Source organism: Lolium rigidum, chromosome 2 (genome assembly GCF_022539505.1).
Source record: "Lolium rigidum isolate FL_2022 chromosome 2, APGP_CSIRO_Lrig_0.1, whole genome shotgun sequence".
In the NCBI taxonomy this organism is placed as follows: Eukaryota; Viridiplantae; Streptophyta; class Magnoliopsida; order Poales; family Poaceae; genus Lolium; species Lolium rigidum.
Window position 1 is genome coordinate 41,445,046 of NC_061509.1, and position 19,574 is coordinate 41,464,619.

Here is a 19,574-nt window from a genome sequence, read left to right on the forward strand (position 1 = left end):
GAGACTTCCTTCGGTAGTAAGGAGAAAAACCGCAATCCGATCAAATCATAAATTCAGAAAATATCTGCGGGTGTGGGATGTGGCGATGATCCATATGGGACTGATTCTGCCCCCAATGGAGCATGGGTGCCTGAGTGCTTGCGCTATCAATTCCACCATCAAATCTGATTAGTTCTGAGTGCTCAAATGGAATACTGCAACTGAGGATAATCAAGAAGGCGTTGATGTGTTTGTAACAATGGGTAGCCAAACGGCTTGTGTGGTGGCACCTAGAGGTGGTGCATGAACGGTGGCTGAGACAGTGAAGGAGGCCTACGATGCTGAGCTGCGGTAGAAAGAAGAGGAGAATGAATGGCTAGCTTCCGTGATTAAATGCAAGGGGCGGAAGAGGAAGCGACAGGGAGTCAGAAGACGAAGTGGAATGGGAAGTCAAACGACAGCATCTCTTAATGCTAACTCTGCTGCTAAAAATAATACTACTCGCGACAATCTATGAAAAAAGTAGTGACCAGGTGACTCTTGATAATTAGGACCATGTATTTGAAATCCAACGGATGAGAAAAATTGGGGTGATGTGGCTACACCAGGTTTCAGCTTGCAAACATTAAATGATTTATAGTGGGGATGAACTTTATAGATATTATAGATTACTCACTTGTGAATGGCAATCTTTCCTCTCATGTTATTTTACACCAAGGCACTACATCAAGGCTCAAGCTAACAAAGTTTGATATATGAGTAAGATGTCTTGACATATTCTTGGAGAACACATGGTATAATCAACCTTTTAGGTAATTTCGACTTACATGTGATTTGATATATGAAATACATCACTCAGTACAAACATTTGAGTAGTTTCAAATGCACTTGCTTAATTCACTGTAGCAAAAAATTAGCTAGGTAATGCAATTCAGTGAAACCAGTCTGAAGCAAGTACCAGGGAAACAGAAGACAAACGGCTTACAGCCTCAATTCTTCGACCTTGGTCTTACGGGTCTTTCTGAGAAGATCATAGTTAAGAACTTCAGGTCATGGTGAAAGTAACCAAAGATATATCAATCTACAGTAACTCCATGGATAACACTCCTACAGGAGAAAACTAGAAACCATGGATATCAATCCTACATCGACTCCAATGGTACCGGGGCACGATAAATCAATCTGTTTTCTTATCAGGACGTAGAAGAGCCCCATCTCTATAGGCTACAACCATTATGCTCCATGTACATTCAGTATACAAGCTAATTCAAACAGTTTAACAAACAGATTATAACCAATTCCTCACTTGTAATGCATATGACAATCTTGCCTATCATGTTTACACCAAGGCACTACTACATCATGGTACCAAAGTTTGATACATGAGTAAGATGTATGTACTTTTCTTCCAGGAGACAGGTACAGTTCTGTTTTTTGGAAATTTCATCTTACATTCTGATTGATTGATAAAATACATCACTCTGATAAAAAACATAGTATAGCAGTAGTTTAAATGCTTTTGCTCAGTTCACTGTAGGAAAACGAACAAAGGCAGGCAATGCAATCCAGAGGATCAAGTCTGAAGCAAGTACCAGCAAGCAACAGAAGACAATGGCTTACAGCCTTCATTCTCCGCGCCTTCAGCCATTCTACTCCTTCATCTTGCGCAGCCACTTGAGCGAGCTCTCGAGCTCAGTGTAAGCGGTTACCTCTGGAAAGCTCTTGCTCTCCATCCCATAATCAAACACCTCGTATGCATCTGGAACCCTCCCAGCGCGACACAACGCCCTGATGAACGTCGCATACGCCGGCGGGTCAAGCTTCATGCTGGCACCGACCATGGACCGGTACACCTCGACGGCCTTGTCGAGCTTCCTGTTCTTGCAGAGCCCCATGAGGAGCGTGTTGTAGGTCCGGCTGTTGGGCTCGCACCCCTTGGCCCTCATTTCCTCGAGCAGCCTGAGCGCGCCGAGGGCGTCGCCCTTGACGCACATCCCGTTCATGAGCGAGGTGTAGGTGACGACGTCCGGGAAGTGCCCCGCGGCGGCCATGGCGTCGAGGTAGGTCCTGGCCTTGGCGACCAGGCCGGCGCGCGCGAGGCCGTACACGAGGGTGTTGTAGGTGACGAGGTCGGGGTCCACGCCGTCGTCCTTCATCCGGCGGAGCACCCCGAGGACGCCCTCGGGGTCGGCGGCGGCGCAGTGGGCCTTCATGAGCGCGTTGTAGACGTGCGCGTCCGCGCGGACGCCGTGGTCGGCGAGGACCGGGAGGAGCTGCCCGATCTCGCGCGGGTCGCCGCGGCGGCAGCAGGCGTCGGCGAGGGCCAGCAGCGCCGGGCGCGGCGCGGGGGAGGCGGCGGAGTAGGGGAGGGAGGCGAGGAGGTCCCGCGCCGCGGCGACGGAGCGGTGGAGGGCGAGGCGGCGGAGGAGGAGCGCGAGGGACTGCGCCGGGAGCGGGATGGTGGGCGCCGCCTTGAGCGCGAGCGAGGCGGCCGCGTCCACGTCGTTGTCCACCGTGGCGCGGATGGCGGCCGAGAGCTCGGCGGGCGTGGTGATGGGCCGCCGCTTCCCGGATGGCGGTGGCGCGGAGCCGACTGGGGCCAGCGCCGTCGTGGGGTCGGAGGCGTCCCTGGGGGTTCTCCGGGGCGGCTTGCCGTGGGAAGGCTTCGTGTTGGCGGGACGAGGACCGTGTGGTGGGGGAGGAGGAGGCGGTGCGGTGGTGGGCTTCGGGACGAGGGCGTGACGGGGGAGCTTGGCGGCGCGCATGGCGTGCTGCACCTTCCCCATCCTCGGCGACGGCGGCGGCGGCGGCGGAGAAGAGCGGGGCAACGGGGAGAGGCGAAGAATCGGAATGGGAACGGCAATACGTTTGCGAGGTGTTAGTTGGGCTGTCCGGTAACTGGGCCCAGTTATAAGTTACACGGGCTTCTGGTGGGCTTGTTAATGGGCTAGCTCACCCGGTCCGGCAATTTTGGGCAGAAATGGAAAGGCTGGCCCATGTGGACGGTCAATCCGCAGGCACGACGACAAGGACGCGGAAATTAATGGGGTCGTCGCTTTTCCCATTGCCACCCTCTACATTTCTGCAAATTTGAAATCTGGCCTTAGGTCGTACAATGATGTCAAGCCATCCGACACCTCGAGATGGGCGTCGTGTATGGTCACGTCTGTCGTTGCTACTTTTCAAATTTGAGGGCGATGCTCCGTGGAAAGGCTTGTGTCATGTGGTACGATTTGCTGCTTGGAGAGAGACATGTTCTTTGGCATGATAAATGGCTTCAACGACCAACAACTTTCTTGCACCAGGTCACAATATATTCTTTCTATCCTGTATTTGAGGGTTTTGTTAATACATTTTTTTGACACGAGATACTCAGATACACTACAAAATATATGGCAAACAAAAAATATTTTGTTTTTACATAAAAGTATATCTTAATCAGAACCATGTGCATAGCAAATCATTTTTAGAACTCGTAATCAAGAACACAACACAAATTTAGTTTCATAAATTCATCAAAAGAATATCACTCGTAATATATATATATATATAATGTTATAAATATTAATATATTTTCCTATATTTCTAGTCAACTTAAATATTTTTGACCTAGAACAAAGTTAAATAATCTTCGGTTAATTTGATACGGAGAGTGGTGGCCCCACCAGGGGCGAGGAGGGCCAGTCACCCGCTCACCAAACACCATTAAGAGGACATGGCGGTGCGAATGGAAAACGCCATTAGAGAAAACACTCAAAGCTTTTGTTGCCATCCTAGGAACCAACAATTCAATCGTAACGTGAGGGAGAGATAAAAGTTGGGTTGGGTCGTCGACCATTGTATCTATCGACCCAACCCCTAGCTCCCCGAGGCGGAGTTCTAGGTCTCGAAAAAAACCCCGTCTGCAGCGACGGAGGTTGAGGCCTAGGCTGAGATGGACACTAGAAAGGAAGAAGCATGGATTAGGTTTGAGTTCAAGGCCTAGGGGCGTGGGGGCAGCAGGAGATGGCGCTGGTGCTGGCGCATCTGCAAAACTCAAACGGACATCGGAGAATGCCAAAATCCTCCCCTTTTCTCTTTTATTATTGATTGATCTCGTATTTTTATCCTCATTTGTTCGAATTTAATTTCAGTATCTTAATTCACGTTGTAGGAAACTCATGAAGCTTGTGTTCCTGGAATATTTAATCTTGCTAATGTGATTGCCTATCATGGTACTCGAAGACTAATCGATGACTATGGTACTCCAAGAATTAGAGATGATATGGAAAGATTGTATTTGTTGAGAGGCACGAGCCCAGATTGGCAGACATTTCTAGATGCATGGTATACCGATTATGATTGGTTAGAGTTTATTGCGGGGAAAGATGGTGCATATTTGGTGATTGGCTCAATGATATAATGATTTGATATGTTGGGAGAGAGGTATTTGCAGAAATCGATGACATAAATATTATGTTACGTCTTATTCATTCCTATAAGGGCCGACAGTGTCATCTACCAGGCAGTTTCGTCTTGCTAGCATAAATACAATTTAATGGTATGATATCATTTTATAAAAAACTAGAAGAATTGTTATACTTGTTCAAAAATTTATACTCATAAATTTGCCACATGTTATAGGTATCTCATGGCCCTTTTAGAACAATTGTTATACATTTCTTTTTGGAGGGCGTCACAGAAATTCTTGTTCACTATACTTTACGTATCGAGAAAAACCCTAAAGCCAACCTAATCCGTGCAGCAACGACACCCTCTTCTTGAAGATGCTGCTTGATAAAATCTTCGGAATACCTGGTAGCTACAAGTTGATGAGCAAAAGTCATCATTCCAAACGATACAAGCCAGCATTGGATTGGATGCGCTTGAGCGTTAACCTCGAGGAATGGGTGTAGCAATTTGAACATGAGTTTTGCATTAACCTAAAAAAAATACAAGGGCCGAATCGCAAAAGGTGCCGGCCTTCCCTCTCGCTCGTCCCAGCCAGATTCCCTCCCTCCTCGTCTACCTATCACCACCCACACGAACCGGCGGCCACCACCATTGACAGCCAGATCCTGCATAAATTCCTCCACCACCGCCCTTCTCCCCTCCCACCTCCGCCTCTCCCATTCCTTCCCGCCCCCTCTCCTCCCTCCTCCGTCCTGGGTTTCGGATTTGGCGGCGAGAGATGGGCTACGTCGGGAGCCACGGCGTGGCGACGCTGCGCCGGTACAAGTACAGCGGCGTCGACCACTCCATCGTCGCCAAGTACATCCTCCAGCCCTTCTGGTCGCGATTCGTCCACATCTTCCCGCTATGGTTCCCGTAAGCACCCTCCCTCCCTCCCTCGCTTGCATACCCCCCGCCTGATTTCTCGCTCTGTATTTGTTCTCCACGAGCGCGCTCGTTTGATCTGATACCTTATGACAAGCTCAATGAGGCAGTAATGCCAGCATCTTCCCCAGCCAGACTCGATATGCTCGTGGGATTGCCTTCGTTCGACCAGCCGCAAAAGATTTTATTTTTCTTGCATTTTGAGCGGTCTGCTTCGATCCGTTAGACTGACCCACTGCTTCCGCCCCCATTGCGTGCGCGAGATTTGGAATGCGCCGCCCTCTGCTTTACTATACTATACTGTAAGCATGTAGCATCCGGAGAGGAATCGTCTTTAGCTTGGGGAACATCTTTGCAGGGGCTGCAGGCACCGTTAAAGAGCCTGCTTTTGGTGAGGTTAGGTTAGTGGAGCAGCTCGTGAGGCGGTGCGGAAAGCTTGCTTTGCATCTATTCTCTCTCTAGTATAATACTGGATTGGTTACTCGTCTTCGTGGACATGCCAGATAGGAGTTGTTTAAGGATGTCCTGTCATGCTGAAGCTACCTTACTGGTTTTTCAGAGTGGATATATTTTTTCAATTCCTGTAGATGGGAGTGAACCATGTTTTTTCAGAGTAGTGGGTGATGACACATTTTGCTTGCTGATATCATCATTTACTGTCTGTAATCAATTGCCAGAACTGTAAATTATAGCTTGGTTACTTAATAAAAGTAATTTCATATTTACCTATTTTTCTTTTGACTTGAGTTCTCCGTTCAAATGTGACGGGGTTGAAGACTAACTTTCTTTCTCTTGTTTTCTTTGCCGAAATCATCTGCAGACCAAACATGGTGAGAGTTCTATAAATGCTGTTACCATAAGCTACACTATTTTGTTTTAAGGCCTGCTAAAACACTGCGTATTCTTTTTCCCCAGATTACGCTGACTGGTTTCATGTTTCTACTGACATCGGCCTTCCTTGGCTTTGTAAGTATGATTCCTCAGTAATGTTAGAGACCTGTATATGAGGGTTTGTTCTTCTTATTCTAGCTAACTTATGACATATTTCTATCTCCATTTTGTCACAAGTTTATGACTTTTTTTTTTGTCTGCAGTGATATTCTAACAAGTTTTTGAATTTTTTTGTTTCCATTTTATCGCAGCTGTATTCACCTCATCTTGATACAGCACCCCCTAGATGGGTTCATCTTGCGCATGGAATCCTTCTTTTCCTTTACCAGGTATCCACCTTTATATGCTCAGCTAACAATCCAGTATTTTATCATGATGGTCTCCCTTTCCAGCATAAATAAGTATGAGTTTTTTTTTATAGAACAGATACAGTGTGGCATTCAACTAATGCCCTTATAGTCATAGTCATTAATAATTTAATATGCACTTCTGGCAATATTATTTATGACCTATGCTACGAAGGGCTTACTATTAATTTCATGCATGATAAGGTTCCTAGTCGTATTCTCAATGTATGAACTGGTTTCCTTTTAGTCTCAAATATTCTTATTTCGTGATTTTCTTATGATTCTCCCATGTAATAGTTTCCAGTCACTGCCAGCTTTAGAACTGTAATATACACGTTGTAATGCGGATGCAGACTTTTGATGCTGTGGATGGTAAACAAGCAAGGCGAACAAACTCATCAAGTCCTTTAGGCGAACTTTTTGATCATGGTAATCTCCATTGCAAATTTAGCTAGCTGAACTCTGTTTTGGGGAAGCCATGTGACACTAACAAGCTTTTATCCTGAACAGGATGCGATGCGCTTGCATGTGCTGTAAGGCTATTCCTAAACTTTCTTTGTTACAGATGCAAAGATACTCAAATTCTTGTGAACTGATTAGTCTATCTATTAGTTTGAGTCCCTGGCTTTTGGAAGCACAGCAATGTGTGGAAAAGCTACCTTCTGGTTTTGGGTGATTTCGGCCGTCCCCTTCTACTTCGCAACCTGGGAACAGTAAGTTCATTAGTTCTTTCACTCGTATGCTTACAACATCTAACTATCCTGAGAGCAAGTACTTCTCTATACTCTTCTACATCTATTACCAAGCAGGTCCTATTTTTTTATTGGATAATGTCGCCCTTGTGAAGTTATGATACCAAGTCTCTTTGGATGCTTTCTAGTTTTGAAATGCTGAGCATGTTTCGCAGTGCATGTGCCATACTTTTGTTTCCAAATGGTTCTTAGAACTTCATGCACCTTACCCCATACCAGCTATACTGTCATGTGTTCATGTGCTTCTTTATGTGGGAAATGCGTTAATGCTCTCACTGAAGACACAATAATGGATCAAATTGATGGTTTGATGTGCACTACTCTATTGAGATTTGTACAATTTAGTTTCCACAAGAGCATAGAATCACTTGTTTAGTTTGAAACCTACATACTTTGTTCTATTCATGGTTTATGCTTTGTACTCCCTCCATCCTGAAAAGGATGTTGTAGATTTGTCTAAATTTGGATGTATCTATACATTAAATTGTGTCTAGATACATCCAAAATTAGACAAGGATGTCATAGATTTGTCTAAATTTGGATTATCTATACACTAAATCGTGTCTAGATACATCCGAATTTAGACAAATCGCGACATCCTTTTCGGGATGGAGGAGTATTAGTATAAATATACCTATACTGATGAGACCTTGGCAGACTTTTGCTGTGTTGATTTTGAGTATCATATTTTCATCACACATAATTGTTCTGTCTGCAGCTATTTTACAAACACACTTGTTCTTCCCATAGTCAATGGGCCAACTGAAGGCCTTATGTTGATCTACGTGTGTCATATTTTCACCTTTTTCACAGGTACCATTTGACTTAACTTATCAACCTCAACACTAATCAAAATCCATGTCGAGCTTGTCAATCTTTATAGTTTTCTTCTGCTAATGTACCGTGCATATCAAGCTATATGGCTATACTGATAGTAATTGCACATCTTTCCTTTCATAGGAGCTGAATGGTGGGCACAAGATTTCCGGAAATCAGCCCCCCTCCTAAATTGGGTGCCTCTTGTTCCTGGTATGTAGAGTATGAAGCTTACAATTCTATTTTTATTTATGATAACCATGTATCAGTAAATTACCTAAATTGAGCCCAACCATTTCATCTGTTGCCAGTGAAACTTTTGCTGTTAATGCTCTTTGAAAACTAAAAACTGCAACTTTGAGTTGGACAGTGACAAATGCTAAAGTTTATTGTCCATTACTTCTTTTCCAGAAATCCCACTATATGTCATCGTGCTGTTCCTAATGATTGCTTTTGCTGTAATCCCGACGGTGGGATCAAAGTAAGTTCTATTTGTCGTTTTGTGCAATATTGTGTCATATTTCCTGTTTTAGCTGATATGTGACTTTTGCTCAATAGATCTGAAACACCACTTAGTCTAGTACGTACTCCTTCCGGTTTCCTACAAGTTATTGTGTTATACACTTCTAAATTTCGATTGCCAGTATTTCCAAAAATATTTAGATTTGATACTCAAAAATCATGTGTAAGTTTTTTTGAAGAGTACTTTGACAATGTACAAATTTCTCAGATTTATAAATGTTGTTCAATAGTGAGTACTGGTCGAAGTTTCATTGTTGATACTGTGTTGTCCATAATGGTAGCTATTTTGATTCTGGATAGAATAACTCCAATGCCCCAGTTGAAATAATTCTGGTGTTCATAGACCACTCTTATTTTTTTGGATGTTTATCTTGGTTATATGCTCTTACATTGATTTTGGGTGGCGAGTGAGGCAAATCTATGCGAGCTGATAAACCATTATGTGGTTGAAACACACCACTTGTTCGATTCAGAACTGATCAAATATTCCAAATTAAATCAAGCTCCACTAACTTAATGTTGGTACCTACAGTACTCAAAATGTTTACAAAGTTGTCGCAGCAAGAAAAGGAAGCATGCTACTGGCACTAGCAATGGTAATTCTAAATTCATTGTCATATTGTGATTTTCTTTTCTTTATGCGGTTTTCTGACCTTCACTTTTACCAGCTCTTTCCTTTTGGTTTGCTCATGGCTGGAGCTCTCGTATGGTATGTTTGTTAACCCTTCTACGTTCTTTGTACATGCTTGTTACTCTTAAAAAATAATTAGTTCGACAATTGAAGGTGACTCCCAGAAAAATACATCTGGTACATCATTTTCTGAAGTATATTGCATTAATATGCAGGTCCTATGTGTCTCCTTCAGATATCATGAGAACTCAACCACATCTGCTAATTATTGGAACTGGTTTCGCGTTTGGCTTTCTTGTGGTAAGCCCTTCTGCTAGTATGTTTGTTAAAACATCTTGCTGATCTGTGTTTTGGTGTTGTTGCCCTTTAATAAGTTTCGTGTTCAGAACTAATTTGTCATCTTGCCTGATACTCTGGTCACTGTCATGCCTTGTTGTAATTATGCTCTTGCTTTGACTCCTTATCCAAAGTTTATTCGATTGGTCTCTTAGTACCTGCACGTTAAGACGATATTTCATTTTCGAGTTGGAGATTCACGCTGTGGGTAGGTGTAAATAAGTAACTGTTAACCGGACTAGTTTACACTCTTATCATTGTGCTCTTACTGGTTTGGTATGCCCAAAACAAGCTGTATACACTGGTCTAATTCAGGGAATCAGGAGGCACAACTGTGTTCTAGTCCAATGTTTTTCTTGTAACTGTATAAACATTACTGAGTATGTGCTTATATTCTGCACAGGGGAGAATGATTCTGGCTCACTTGTGTGATGAACCCAAAGGTCTTAAGACAGGAATGTGCATGGTACTTGCCTAATGACCTGGTTTCTTCTGCACCATTCTTAACCGAGCCAATGCTAGTATGTTTATACTTTATTATATTTAAAAACTGTGCCTCCCTTTTGCAGTCCCTAGCATACTTCCCGTTTGCAATTGTAAATGCGCTGACTGCCCGACTTGATGACGGGTTTGAGCTTCAGAACCTTTTATATTATGCCATGTAGTAATATTTTTGTGACATCTGATTGTATGATCATTGATTGTTGCAGAAACCCCCTTGTTGATGAGCAGCTCGTTCTCCTGATGTACTGCCTATATACAGGTATTGCCTTATTTTCAGAACACATTATCTCTTCTGTGAACGGTGTTCAAAGGACTAGATGTATAATTGTTTAGTCTTGCTCAAACGTTGTATTTATTTCTAATGTTTGAAGCTGCTAATTTTGTCATGTGTTGGGTCAGACATTAGCTGTATTGGTCATTTCATTGTACTTCTTCGTGCTTCATTTTAAAAATTTCACATATCAAAAAAGAATCATGAGACATGGATACAGTAATAATCGTCTGTCATCATACGCTGTAGTTGGTTATAGGCAAGTAGCATATCTTACCTTGCTTAATGTATCTTTAATCGATCATTGCTTTGATCAATTTGACAGTGGCACTGTACATGCATTTTGCTACATCTGTTATTCATGAGATCACCAACGCACTTGGGATTCATTGCTTCAGGTTTGTTAATCGTCACTATGCACTTCTTTTCCACTTTCTTGCATTGATTGTTCTGACATGATTTCTGTATGGCAACAGAATCACCAGGAAAAAGGCATAGCTCTGACCAGTGCACATGGTCTCTGCCAAACAAGCAAAACACACCACTTATCTTCGTTACACAGATGATGATGTCCGATTCATATTTGCATCTGTTATTACGGGGACACTGCCCCCATCTGTCCTTACAGGGACACTGTCCCTGAAATGTACATCAGCACTGAGAATTTGTGCCGATGAGAAAACAATGTATATGAATCAGTTGGCAAAATTTTGTTGTATCTTGTGTAGAGCAGATGCTCAGCGAAAACTTTTTGGGGAAACGTTGAGCTGATTGGCAGATGATGCCTTTGTAACTTACAACATTGTATCATCAACTGAGATGCAGTTAGTGTTGTTGAAAATTGAACGTTATTTATGCACTTTATTTTCACCTTTTTTTTTCTATCCAATGCACCTAATGCATGTTCTTACAGATGGATGTATCATCAGCAGCAGTTTATTTCTAATTTGGTGGACAGAATGGACTATGATTGTACATATCAGTTCGCAACAATGAATTCTGGGCTGATACCTTTTGAGACAGTTCTATGTTTTTTTTTTCAGTACAGTGCTTCAAACTACAGAAAAAAGGGTCCCAAGATGGGCAGCTAGAATTCTAGACAATTATGGCTTGCTTTTCCTTTGGCCTTGTGGTAGTTATCTGAGTACAGTTTTAATGGAGCAAGTAACTGTAATGGAGAATGTGCAGTACCAAGCATTCAGCTTAGCTGGAGCATGCCAGATTCCATTTCATTCTTCATCCGAATAAATTGCCATGATTGGCTAAGCAAATTTCACTAGTTTCTTCTTTGGGTGGTCGTTGAAATTGGCCATGACCATGCTGCGGCGAGCTATTACGGCAGTCTGGTTGTGGTTGCTGCTTGCGGTCGTGGCGAGCACCGCTGCCTCAGGGATGAAGGTTCCGGCAATCTTTGTGTTTGGCGACTCCACTGCTGATGTGGGGAACAACAACTACTTGCCAGGGAGCAGCGCAAGGGCAGACTTCCCTCACAACGGCATCGACCTCCCCTCTGGCGAGCTGAGGGGCAGGTTCAGCAATGGCCTCATCGGTGTCGACTTCTTGGGTGAGCGAGCCTACTGATCACCCGCTTCAATACAGTGCCATCAAATTATATTGCGAGTCTGTCTGATCAACAATGAGATTTGTAGCTGCCGACATGGGTTTCAGCAGGAGCCCACCCGCATACCTTGCTCTCATCGTCGCCAACAGTAGTGGCGGCGGTGAGGAGATGAGCAACACGACGAAGAAGACCATGGGTGTTGCTGCCTCCATTAGAGGAGCCAACTTTGCTTCTGGAGGCTCCGGTGTTCTTGACTCCACGGTACGTACAAGTATCTGATATAACATTTCTGGCACTTGTTTATGGGCATATGTTCTCAATGTAAAACATGTTCAGAATGCAAATTTTGTTTCTGGAGACATAAATTTCAATTTAAGCTACACACTGACTCCAAGCACATTTAAATTGTATTCTATATACTTTTCAATGATCACCAGATGAACTTTTTGGTGGCGCAGATGATTTTACTAACTAAAGTTGAGAATAATCCTCACATCCTCAACCAAAGTGATAACTACTTAGGTACCTCCAGCTCTTAATTTCATGAACCATAATTCCAAATCTAGAGAATTTTTGCCTTCTTGATTTAAAACCGGTACTAGTACTACACTTGACACCCTCAGCCAGTCGCAGCACCACTGACAACCATTTTGCAAATGATGATCACACCAGGGAGCTACGATCAACATGACGAAGCAGATCGAGTACTTCTCGGATCTCAAAGATCAGATGGCAGCCAGACTGAACGCCGAAAGAGCGTCGGCCCTGCTATCTAAGTCCATCTTCCTCATCAGTGCGGGCGCCAACGACGCTTTCGACTTCTTCTCGCAGAACACGTCACCGGACTCCACCGCGCTCCAGCAGTTCTGCGAAGCCGTGGTGTCCACTTATGATAGCCATGTCAAAGTAAGAGAACTGAATATCTGACCAATTGACAGAACATTCAACCTCCTTTGTAGTTATACTCTTAACTACCAACTCTACATGATTGTGCAGACATTGTACAATATAGGGGCAAGGAAGTTCGCGGTGATCAACGTGCCGATGATCGGGTGCTGCCCATACTGGAGGAGCCAGAACCCGACCGGGGAATGCCTCGAGCCGCTGAACCGGCTGGCATCCAAGCTCAACGACGGCATCCGGGACCTATTCGGCGACCTCGGCTCCAAGATGCAGGACATGAACTACTCCATCGGCAGCTCCTACGAGCTGGTCTCCAGCCTGATCGAAGACCCACATTCTGCAGGTAAATTACGACAACTTTGCCAAAGCATTCTGAAGTGAAACTTGAGCACCGAGGAAGGGCGCACTCCCAGTCCCAGCTCCAGCTATTGTAACGACCGATCATTCTGTTGCCTGCAGGGTTTACAGAGGTGAAGAGTGCGTGCTGTGGTGGTGGCAGGTTGAACGCCGAGGAAGGGTGCACTCCCAGCTCCAGCTATTGTAGTGACCGTAGCAAGTTTTTGTTCTGGGACCTGCTGCACCCTACCCAGGCAACTTCGAGGTTGGCCGGCCGGGCGTTCTACGACGGTCCGGCGCGGTTCGTCGGTCCGATCACGTTCAGGCAGCTGGCTGAGGCATAGCGTTGCAGCATCGAAGTTCAGAACCTGGATTGGAGCAAGGCGTAAGAAAGATGATATCCCCTTATATTCGACTTGCAATGTGGTTTTATTTTGGGAAGAGAAGTAATTGCCGAAGTACCAATCCCAGATGTGGTACCCATGGCAGCATGGGTTTCATCAAAAAATTGGCTCGCCAATGTTTGGGCAAAGTCGAATAGATTGGGTACGAAGTTCCCCTGCCAGTTTTCTTTTTTCTTTTTTGAAATCCTCTTCCAGACAACTTCCATTTTCTTGGGCAGTTTCGGCCATTCCCAAACAAGATGATGTTCCCTCAAAAAAAAAGATGATATGGAAAGCTCCCTTTGTTGTGCTGTGGCATGTGGGACAGTGGGAGTATGATGCAAAAACTAACATTTACATCATAATTGGCCAAAACAAATAGTCTCCAACAGGTGATGTATAGTTATATGAGTTGATTTGTGAACCGAGGCATAGCCCGGATGGTTGCCGGGTGCTGGTACCTGTGCTACCCGCGAGATCGTGAGTTCGAGTGCTAGCGCCCGCTCTCTCTCAGTACACACCAATTTACCATCTAGGCAAGTCGCATTTTTTTATATGAGTTGATTTTTCTTTGTTGTTGATTTATATTTTACCCCATGTGATATAAACATACATCACATCTGAGGTGATGCAAAACAAACAAATTGAGGCTACCACCACGTGAGCCTTCATTTCCCTTCCCGCCGCGCGTCATCCACCTACTGCTAATAAACCGCCGCCGACGACCAAATCGAGCCGCAGGACCTTCAATCGGCGTCGCCCGGTTCCATCGCCCCGCCCACCCCTCCTCCACCGCTCCGCATGGCCGCACCTGCCCCCGCCACCGATCTGAATCGTTAGACACAACACGCGACGACCGGTAGATTTCGGCTCGCCATGTGACCAATGATCGATTGAGGACCTCCGTCTTGCCTCTATCCCCCCTCTTGCTGGCTATGGAGGTTCCCCTTCCCTCTCCCGTGAGCGTTGTTGTCCGCAATGGAGAAAGGTAACCACCGCATGACCGCGACCCGATTCAGCGACTACCGCCGTCCTCCAAGTTGCTGCAATGGAGGAGAAGCCGCCCTCCACAGTCATCGCCGAAGTCTCAACCATGCCGCGACCGCCCATCCACCGACGGCGGATTTTTGCCTCGGGCGCATGCAAGATATTTTAGAAAATGTATCAAAGGTAATGTCTCATTTTTTATTCTTTTATAAAAAAATGTTGTTGCAATATAGAAGTACTTTGTAATATAGATTATTGTGTTTGTATATGGTTTTGTTCAACTATGCCTCCGATGAGAAGTAGACATGGAGGAAGAGGAGGACGTTGGTACGATTGAAAGGACACGGATGTCGCCTAGAGGGGGAGGGGGGTGAATAGGCGATTTAAAACTTTTACGAGATGGGCTTAACAAATGTGGAATAAAACTAGCGTTTACTTTGTCAAGCCCAAAGCCTATATACTATTATTCACCTATGTGCACCAACAACTTATTCTAAGCAATGGTTCACCTATGTGCACCAACAACTTATGCTAAGCAATACAAGCAAGTATGTGATAGCAAGATATATATAACTTCAAGCACGATAGCTATCACAAGGTAAAGTGCATAAGTAAAGAGCTCGGGTATAGAGATAACCGAGGCACGCGGGAGACGATGATTTATCCCGGAGTTCACACTCTTGCGAGTGCTAATCTCCGGTGGAGAGGTGCGGTTGCTTAGTGCTCCCGAACGCCACAAGAGGCTCACCTTGAGGTGTGGTTGCTCGATGCACACCAACGCCACAAAGGCCTCACCCCAAGATGCGGTACTCACACCACACACCGAACGCCACGAAGGCGCCTCACCTAAATCTCCGGTGACCCTCGCCACAAAGGCCTAGGTCACGGTTCCACTAAGGGATTTCCTTCGAGGCGGAAACCGGGCCTTACACAAAGGTTGGGGCACACATCCACAACTTAATCGGAGGCTCCCAACAAATCACCACAAAGGTGTAGAATCCGTCTAGGGTTCCAAGAACCCAAGAGTAACAACCTTCCTGCTTTCACCACCACGAATCACCGTGGAGAACTCAAACCGATGCACCAAATGCAATGGCAAGAACACCACAAAGATGCTCAAGTCCTTCTCTCTCAAATTCCAACAAAGCTACAAAAGCTATTGGGGGAATAAGAGAGGAAGAACAAAGAGGAGAACACAAAATTCTCCAAGATCTAGATCCCAAAGATTCACTCACAAAGAGATGATTTGGTTTGGTCAAAGTGTGGATCTAGATCCCCTCAATCTTTCTCTCAAATAGATGCAAGAATCATGGGAAGGGAGAGATATCTCAAGCTTCAAAATGTCAACAACAATGGAGGAGAGAGGCTTGAGAGAGAGGAGGAAGAAGCAATGCAAAAGGTGAGAGAGAGGGGCTTAAAAAGGAGGCACAATTTTTCGCCCGTTGGAGGGCTGCAGCGCGCGAGGAAGGAGGGACCGGTAGTACCGGCCAGGTTGGGCCGGTACTACCGGCCAGTGTTGGCAGGAGGCGGCGGAGGTGGTGAGCTGCGGGCTGGGAGGGGAGGCCGGAGCCTCCGGCCGTGGTACCGGCTGAGGTACCGCCGGGGCTCCAAACTCCCCTGGCAACCATCTGTGGCACACAGGCCACTTTCGGTACCTCGGGCGGTACCTCACCTGGAGGCTCCAGCCGTGGGCTGGGTACCGCGAGCGGTACCTTGCCTGGAGGCTCCAGCCGTGGGCTGGGTGGAGGCTCCAGCCAGGGCAGGGTGGAGGCTCCGGCCAGGACCATCCTCACCAAACGTTTTTGCTTAAACACCCATACGAAAACCTTAAGAACTTTTGCATCCGGACTCCGATTTCGATGATCTTGGGCTCGTTGAAATCACAACAACGAGCTCTACAACAATATGCATAGAAACATCATAGTCCAGCAAAGTAGTATAGAAACAAATGATGAAAGGTTTGACCTATCTAAGAAAGACATACCGGTAAAACCTCCAACCTCGAAAATACAACAAGTTGCCCAAGCAAAAACCATTCTTGATGAACTAGAGCTTGTCATGAGAATACGCACAAGCTCTAAAACATCACATGGATAAGATCCAAATAACAACCAAGAAAGGTGATGCAAGGATGCAAAGGTTTGAGCTCTCTCCGAACGATACGATCGAGTTACTCACTCGAGAGCCCTCTTGATAGTACGGCAACTAAACTATAAACCGGTCTCCAACTACATTATGAGACCGGTGAGAAAGAAACCCTATCAAGAGCAAACCTTATACTTGCGCATTCCACTTGAGCTCGATGATGACGATCTTGACCTCAACAAGATGGAACGCCTTTCTTGATTGTGCTTGCTTCATGAAGTCTTGTGGATTGCTCCCCCATAATCCACCATGGGAGAGCTTCTTCTTTGGCACATCTTCACAAATCCATGAACACCATATGGATGGCAAGCTTCAAGCATATGATCTCTTCGGGTTGGCTCATCTTGAACTTGCACTTCATTTCTTCATTCTTCATCATGTTGATGTCTTGAGATAACTTGAGGGCTCACTTCATCTTCATCTTCAAGACATACTTGACACTTGATATCCTTCATCAATTTCTTCTTATTGCAACCTTGAAGCCAACATATGGTTCAAGCATTGCCTATGGACAACACCTACAAATATAACTCAATGCAAACATTAGTGCATAGGGATTGTCATTAATTACCAAAACCACATATGGGGGCTCCATGCACTTTCAATCTCCCCCATTTTGGTAATTGATGACAATCTCTTTGAGAGGGTTTATATAAGGAATTTTAAGTAACAAACAAGTTGAATATATAGAGCAAACTCCCCCATAATATATGCATGTGTGAATGATCTTGACTTTCATTGCATATATTGGCATTCAAAGCCTAGTGGAGTTTCCTCTAAATATCCAACTATGCAAAGCAACAAGATGCAATGCAATAAAGGCACATGCTTAAGAACAAAGCAAAGACATAACCAAATTCCCTTAAACCCTCCAAACTTCTCCCCCATTGGCACCAATTGCCGAAATGGGTGAAAAATTTAGAAGGCTAATATAGTGAGAGTTCCTCCATAGCGTGTGCATTTCTCATATTTGAGTGGAATTAAATGCACATATCCAATGACGAATATTCGGAAGGAATCACACTATAGATAGGATCAAAGATTGCAAAAAGATAACAAAGTCAAGAAGCTTCAACAAATGAAGCAAGCAACCAAATGAACCACAAAGAGGATAGCAAAAGAAAGATATATATTATGATAAGATCAAGAAGATTGCTCTAAATAATATGAGGAAGCTCCCCAAGGTTTGTGCACAAAACTAGACAATTTGCATTGGAGTATAAAGTGCACAAACATGGAATCATCACTCCCATAATATCATTCAAAAACAAAAGATACCAAGTGAATCAAACTCTAATGATCACCACAAGATAGTGCTCTAAATCAAATGAGGAAGCTCCCCAAGGTACATGCATAAAATAAAATGTTGCATTTGAATAAAATATGCGTAACATGGAATCCTCACTCCCTCATTTAAAACACAAACATTTGTAATAGATCATAGATAGAAAAATAAGCTAAACACTTGCAACAAGCAAATAGTTGAGCAACAAGTAAGAGGCACCATAATAAAAAGGCTCAACCAAGATGATATCTGAAAGGCATGATAAAGCATATTATAAGACTATTACAAGGATGATCAAAAAGCATCATCATAGTCTTCAATGAATTATATTGCATAGCATGACCAATCAACACGCAATAAATAAATAAGATATCAAAAGGAGATGTATCATCTCTTATGTGTATAAGTTTCTCTAAGTGGGCAATATCACAAAGATATTTATCCACAAAGAAACATGCACACACAAAATGGATACTCAAGAAATATAGTATGATATCCCAAAATGAAGTCATGCAATATACCAATAAGAATTTTTGCTTAATAGCATGGCCAAAGGCTCAATTTTATCTTTATTGTACATTCATGAACTTCAACCACAAACATCTAAAATATATCACAAATATCAACAAGGGATAGAAGATAGTTGGGATGCATTTGAGAAAGGCAACAAGTATCACAAACGAGGATACCAAAAGAAATAACTAAATTTGCACTTTCATCTATATTGCACACGTGAGAGCCTTGAGGAATTGATATGCAATAAAATTGCTAGATAGGCATATTTGGGATGGATGAATCATGAGCATGATTTTATATACTTCCCAACATATGTACTCATCTCAAATTACTCACATTCGCAATAAAGAGATTTCGTTGAGACTTTAGCAAGAAGCACAATATTTGCAAATCAAGAGATTCATGCCAAGATGCAACCACATGGTTGGATGCTAGAAAAATATGCATGAGAAGATACTTGTTACCGAGATAGCATTGGTGTGGATGTAGTAGATATGTGTTCATTGACCATCCTAGCTTGCCTCAAGTTACCATTGAGTCACCACTTCTTTCCAAGAGTGAGACAAGCATCCAATGTATATCCATTGTACCTAACACAAAGGTAAGTACAAAATGGTCCCCAAACTAATTGGGTCCGAAGTAGTTAGACACACTACAACATATAGGACAAACTCCACAATTCTATGTGCATATAGATATGAAATTGAATTTCATGCACATCTTAGCCAAATTAGGATTTGATGGAGTTTACCCTATATATTGGATCAAAGAAAGTGACACATGCTATAAGATATACATATATTAAATATGCATGCACAATACTTTCAAGAACCAAAGGAAGATACAATTTGAAGAAAACACTAAATAAATCAAGAGACAAAGGTTGCCAAAATTATATCAAAGAATCAAATCAACACAAGATTGACTCCAAAGACTTATCTCATTATAAGAAGCTAATTAAGCCTAAGCACAAAGGAATGAGATAACCAACTCCCAAGAGAGGAAGGTTCCAACAAATAAACCAAACCCTCGACACTTTTATGATGGCACAAAGTACCAAAAAGAAAGTTTATGTCTCCCAAAACCAAATTTT

The 19,574-nt window shown here is 43.8% G+C and overlaps 2 protein-coding genes across 2 annotated transcripts; one reads left to right on the forward strand and one right to left on the reverse strand.

The window, feature by feature from the left end:
- Positions 1-1,314: 1,314 nt before the first annotated feature.
- LOC124686306 (pentatricopeptide repeat-containing protein At2g17670-like) lies at positions 1,315-2,765 on the reverse strand. The gene has a single exon (XM_047220276.1). The coding sequence runs from the start codon at positions 2,763-2,765 to the stop codon at positions 1,629-1,631; it is 1,137 nt and encodes a 378-aa protein (XP_047076232.1). The 3' UTR covers positions 1,315-1,628.
- A 2,314-nt stretch (positions 2,766-5,079) lies between these two features.
- On the forward strand, positions 5,080-11,245 carry LOC124691643 (choline/ethanolaminephosphotransferase 1-like). The gene is made up of 18 exons (XM_047224922.1): positions 5,080-5,286; positions 6,116-6,125; positions 6,211-6,261; positions 6,438-6,515; positions 6,887-6,962; positions 7,044-7,066; positions 7,146-7,246; positions 8,004-8,098; positions 8,246-8,314; positions 8,513-8,582; positions 9,156-9,219; positions 9,292-9,332; positions 9,470-9,554; positions 9,994-10,056; positions 10,160-10,218; positions 10,301-10,353; positions 10,691-10,763; positions 10,842-11,245. The coding sequence occupies exons 1-18, from the start codon at positions 5,150-5,152 to the stop codon at positions 10,861-10,863; spliced, it is 1,170 nt and encodes a 389-aa protein (XP_047080878.1). The 5' UTR covers positions 5,080-5,149; the 3' UTR covers positions 10,864-11,245.
- Positions 11,246-19,574: the final 8,329 nt, after the last annotated feature.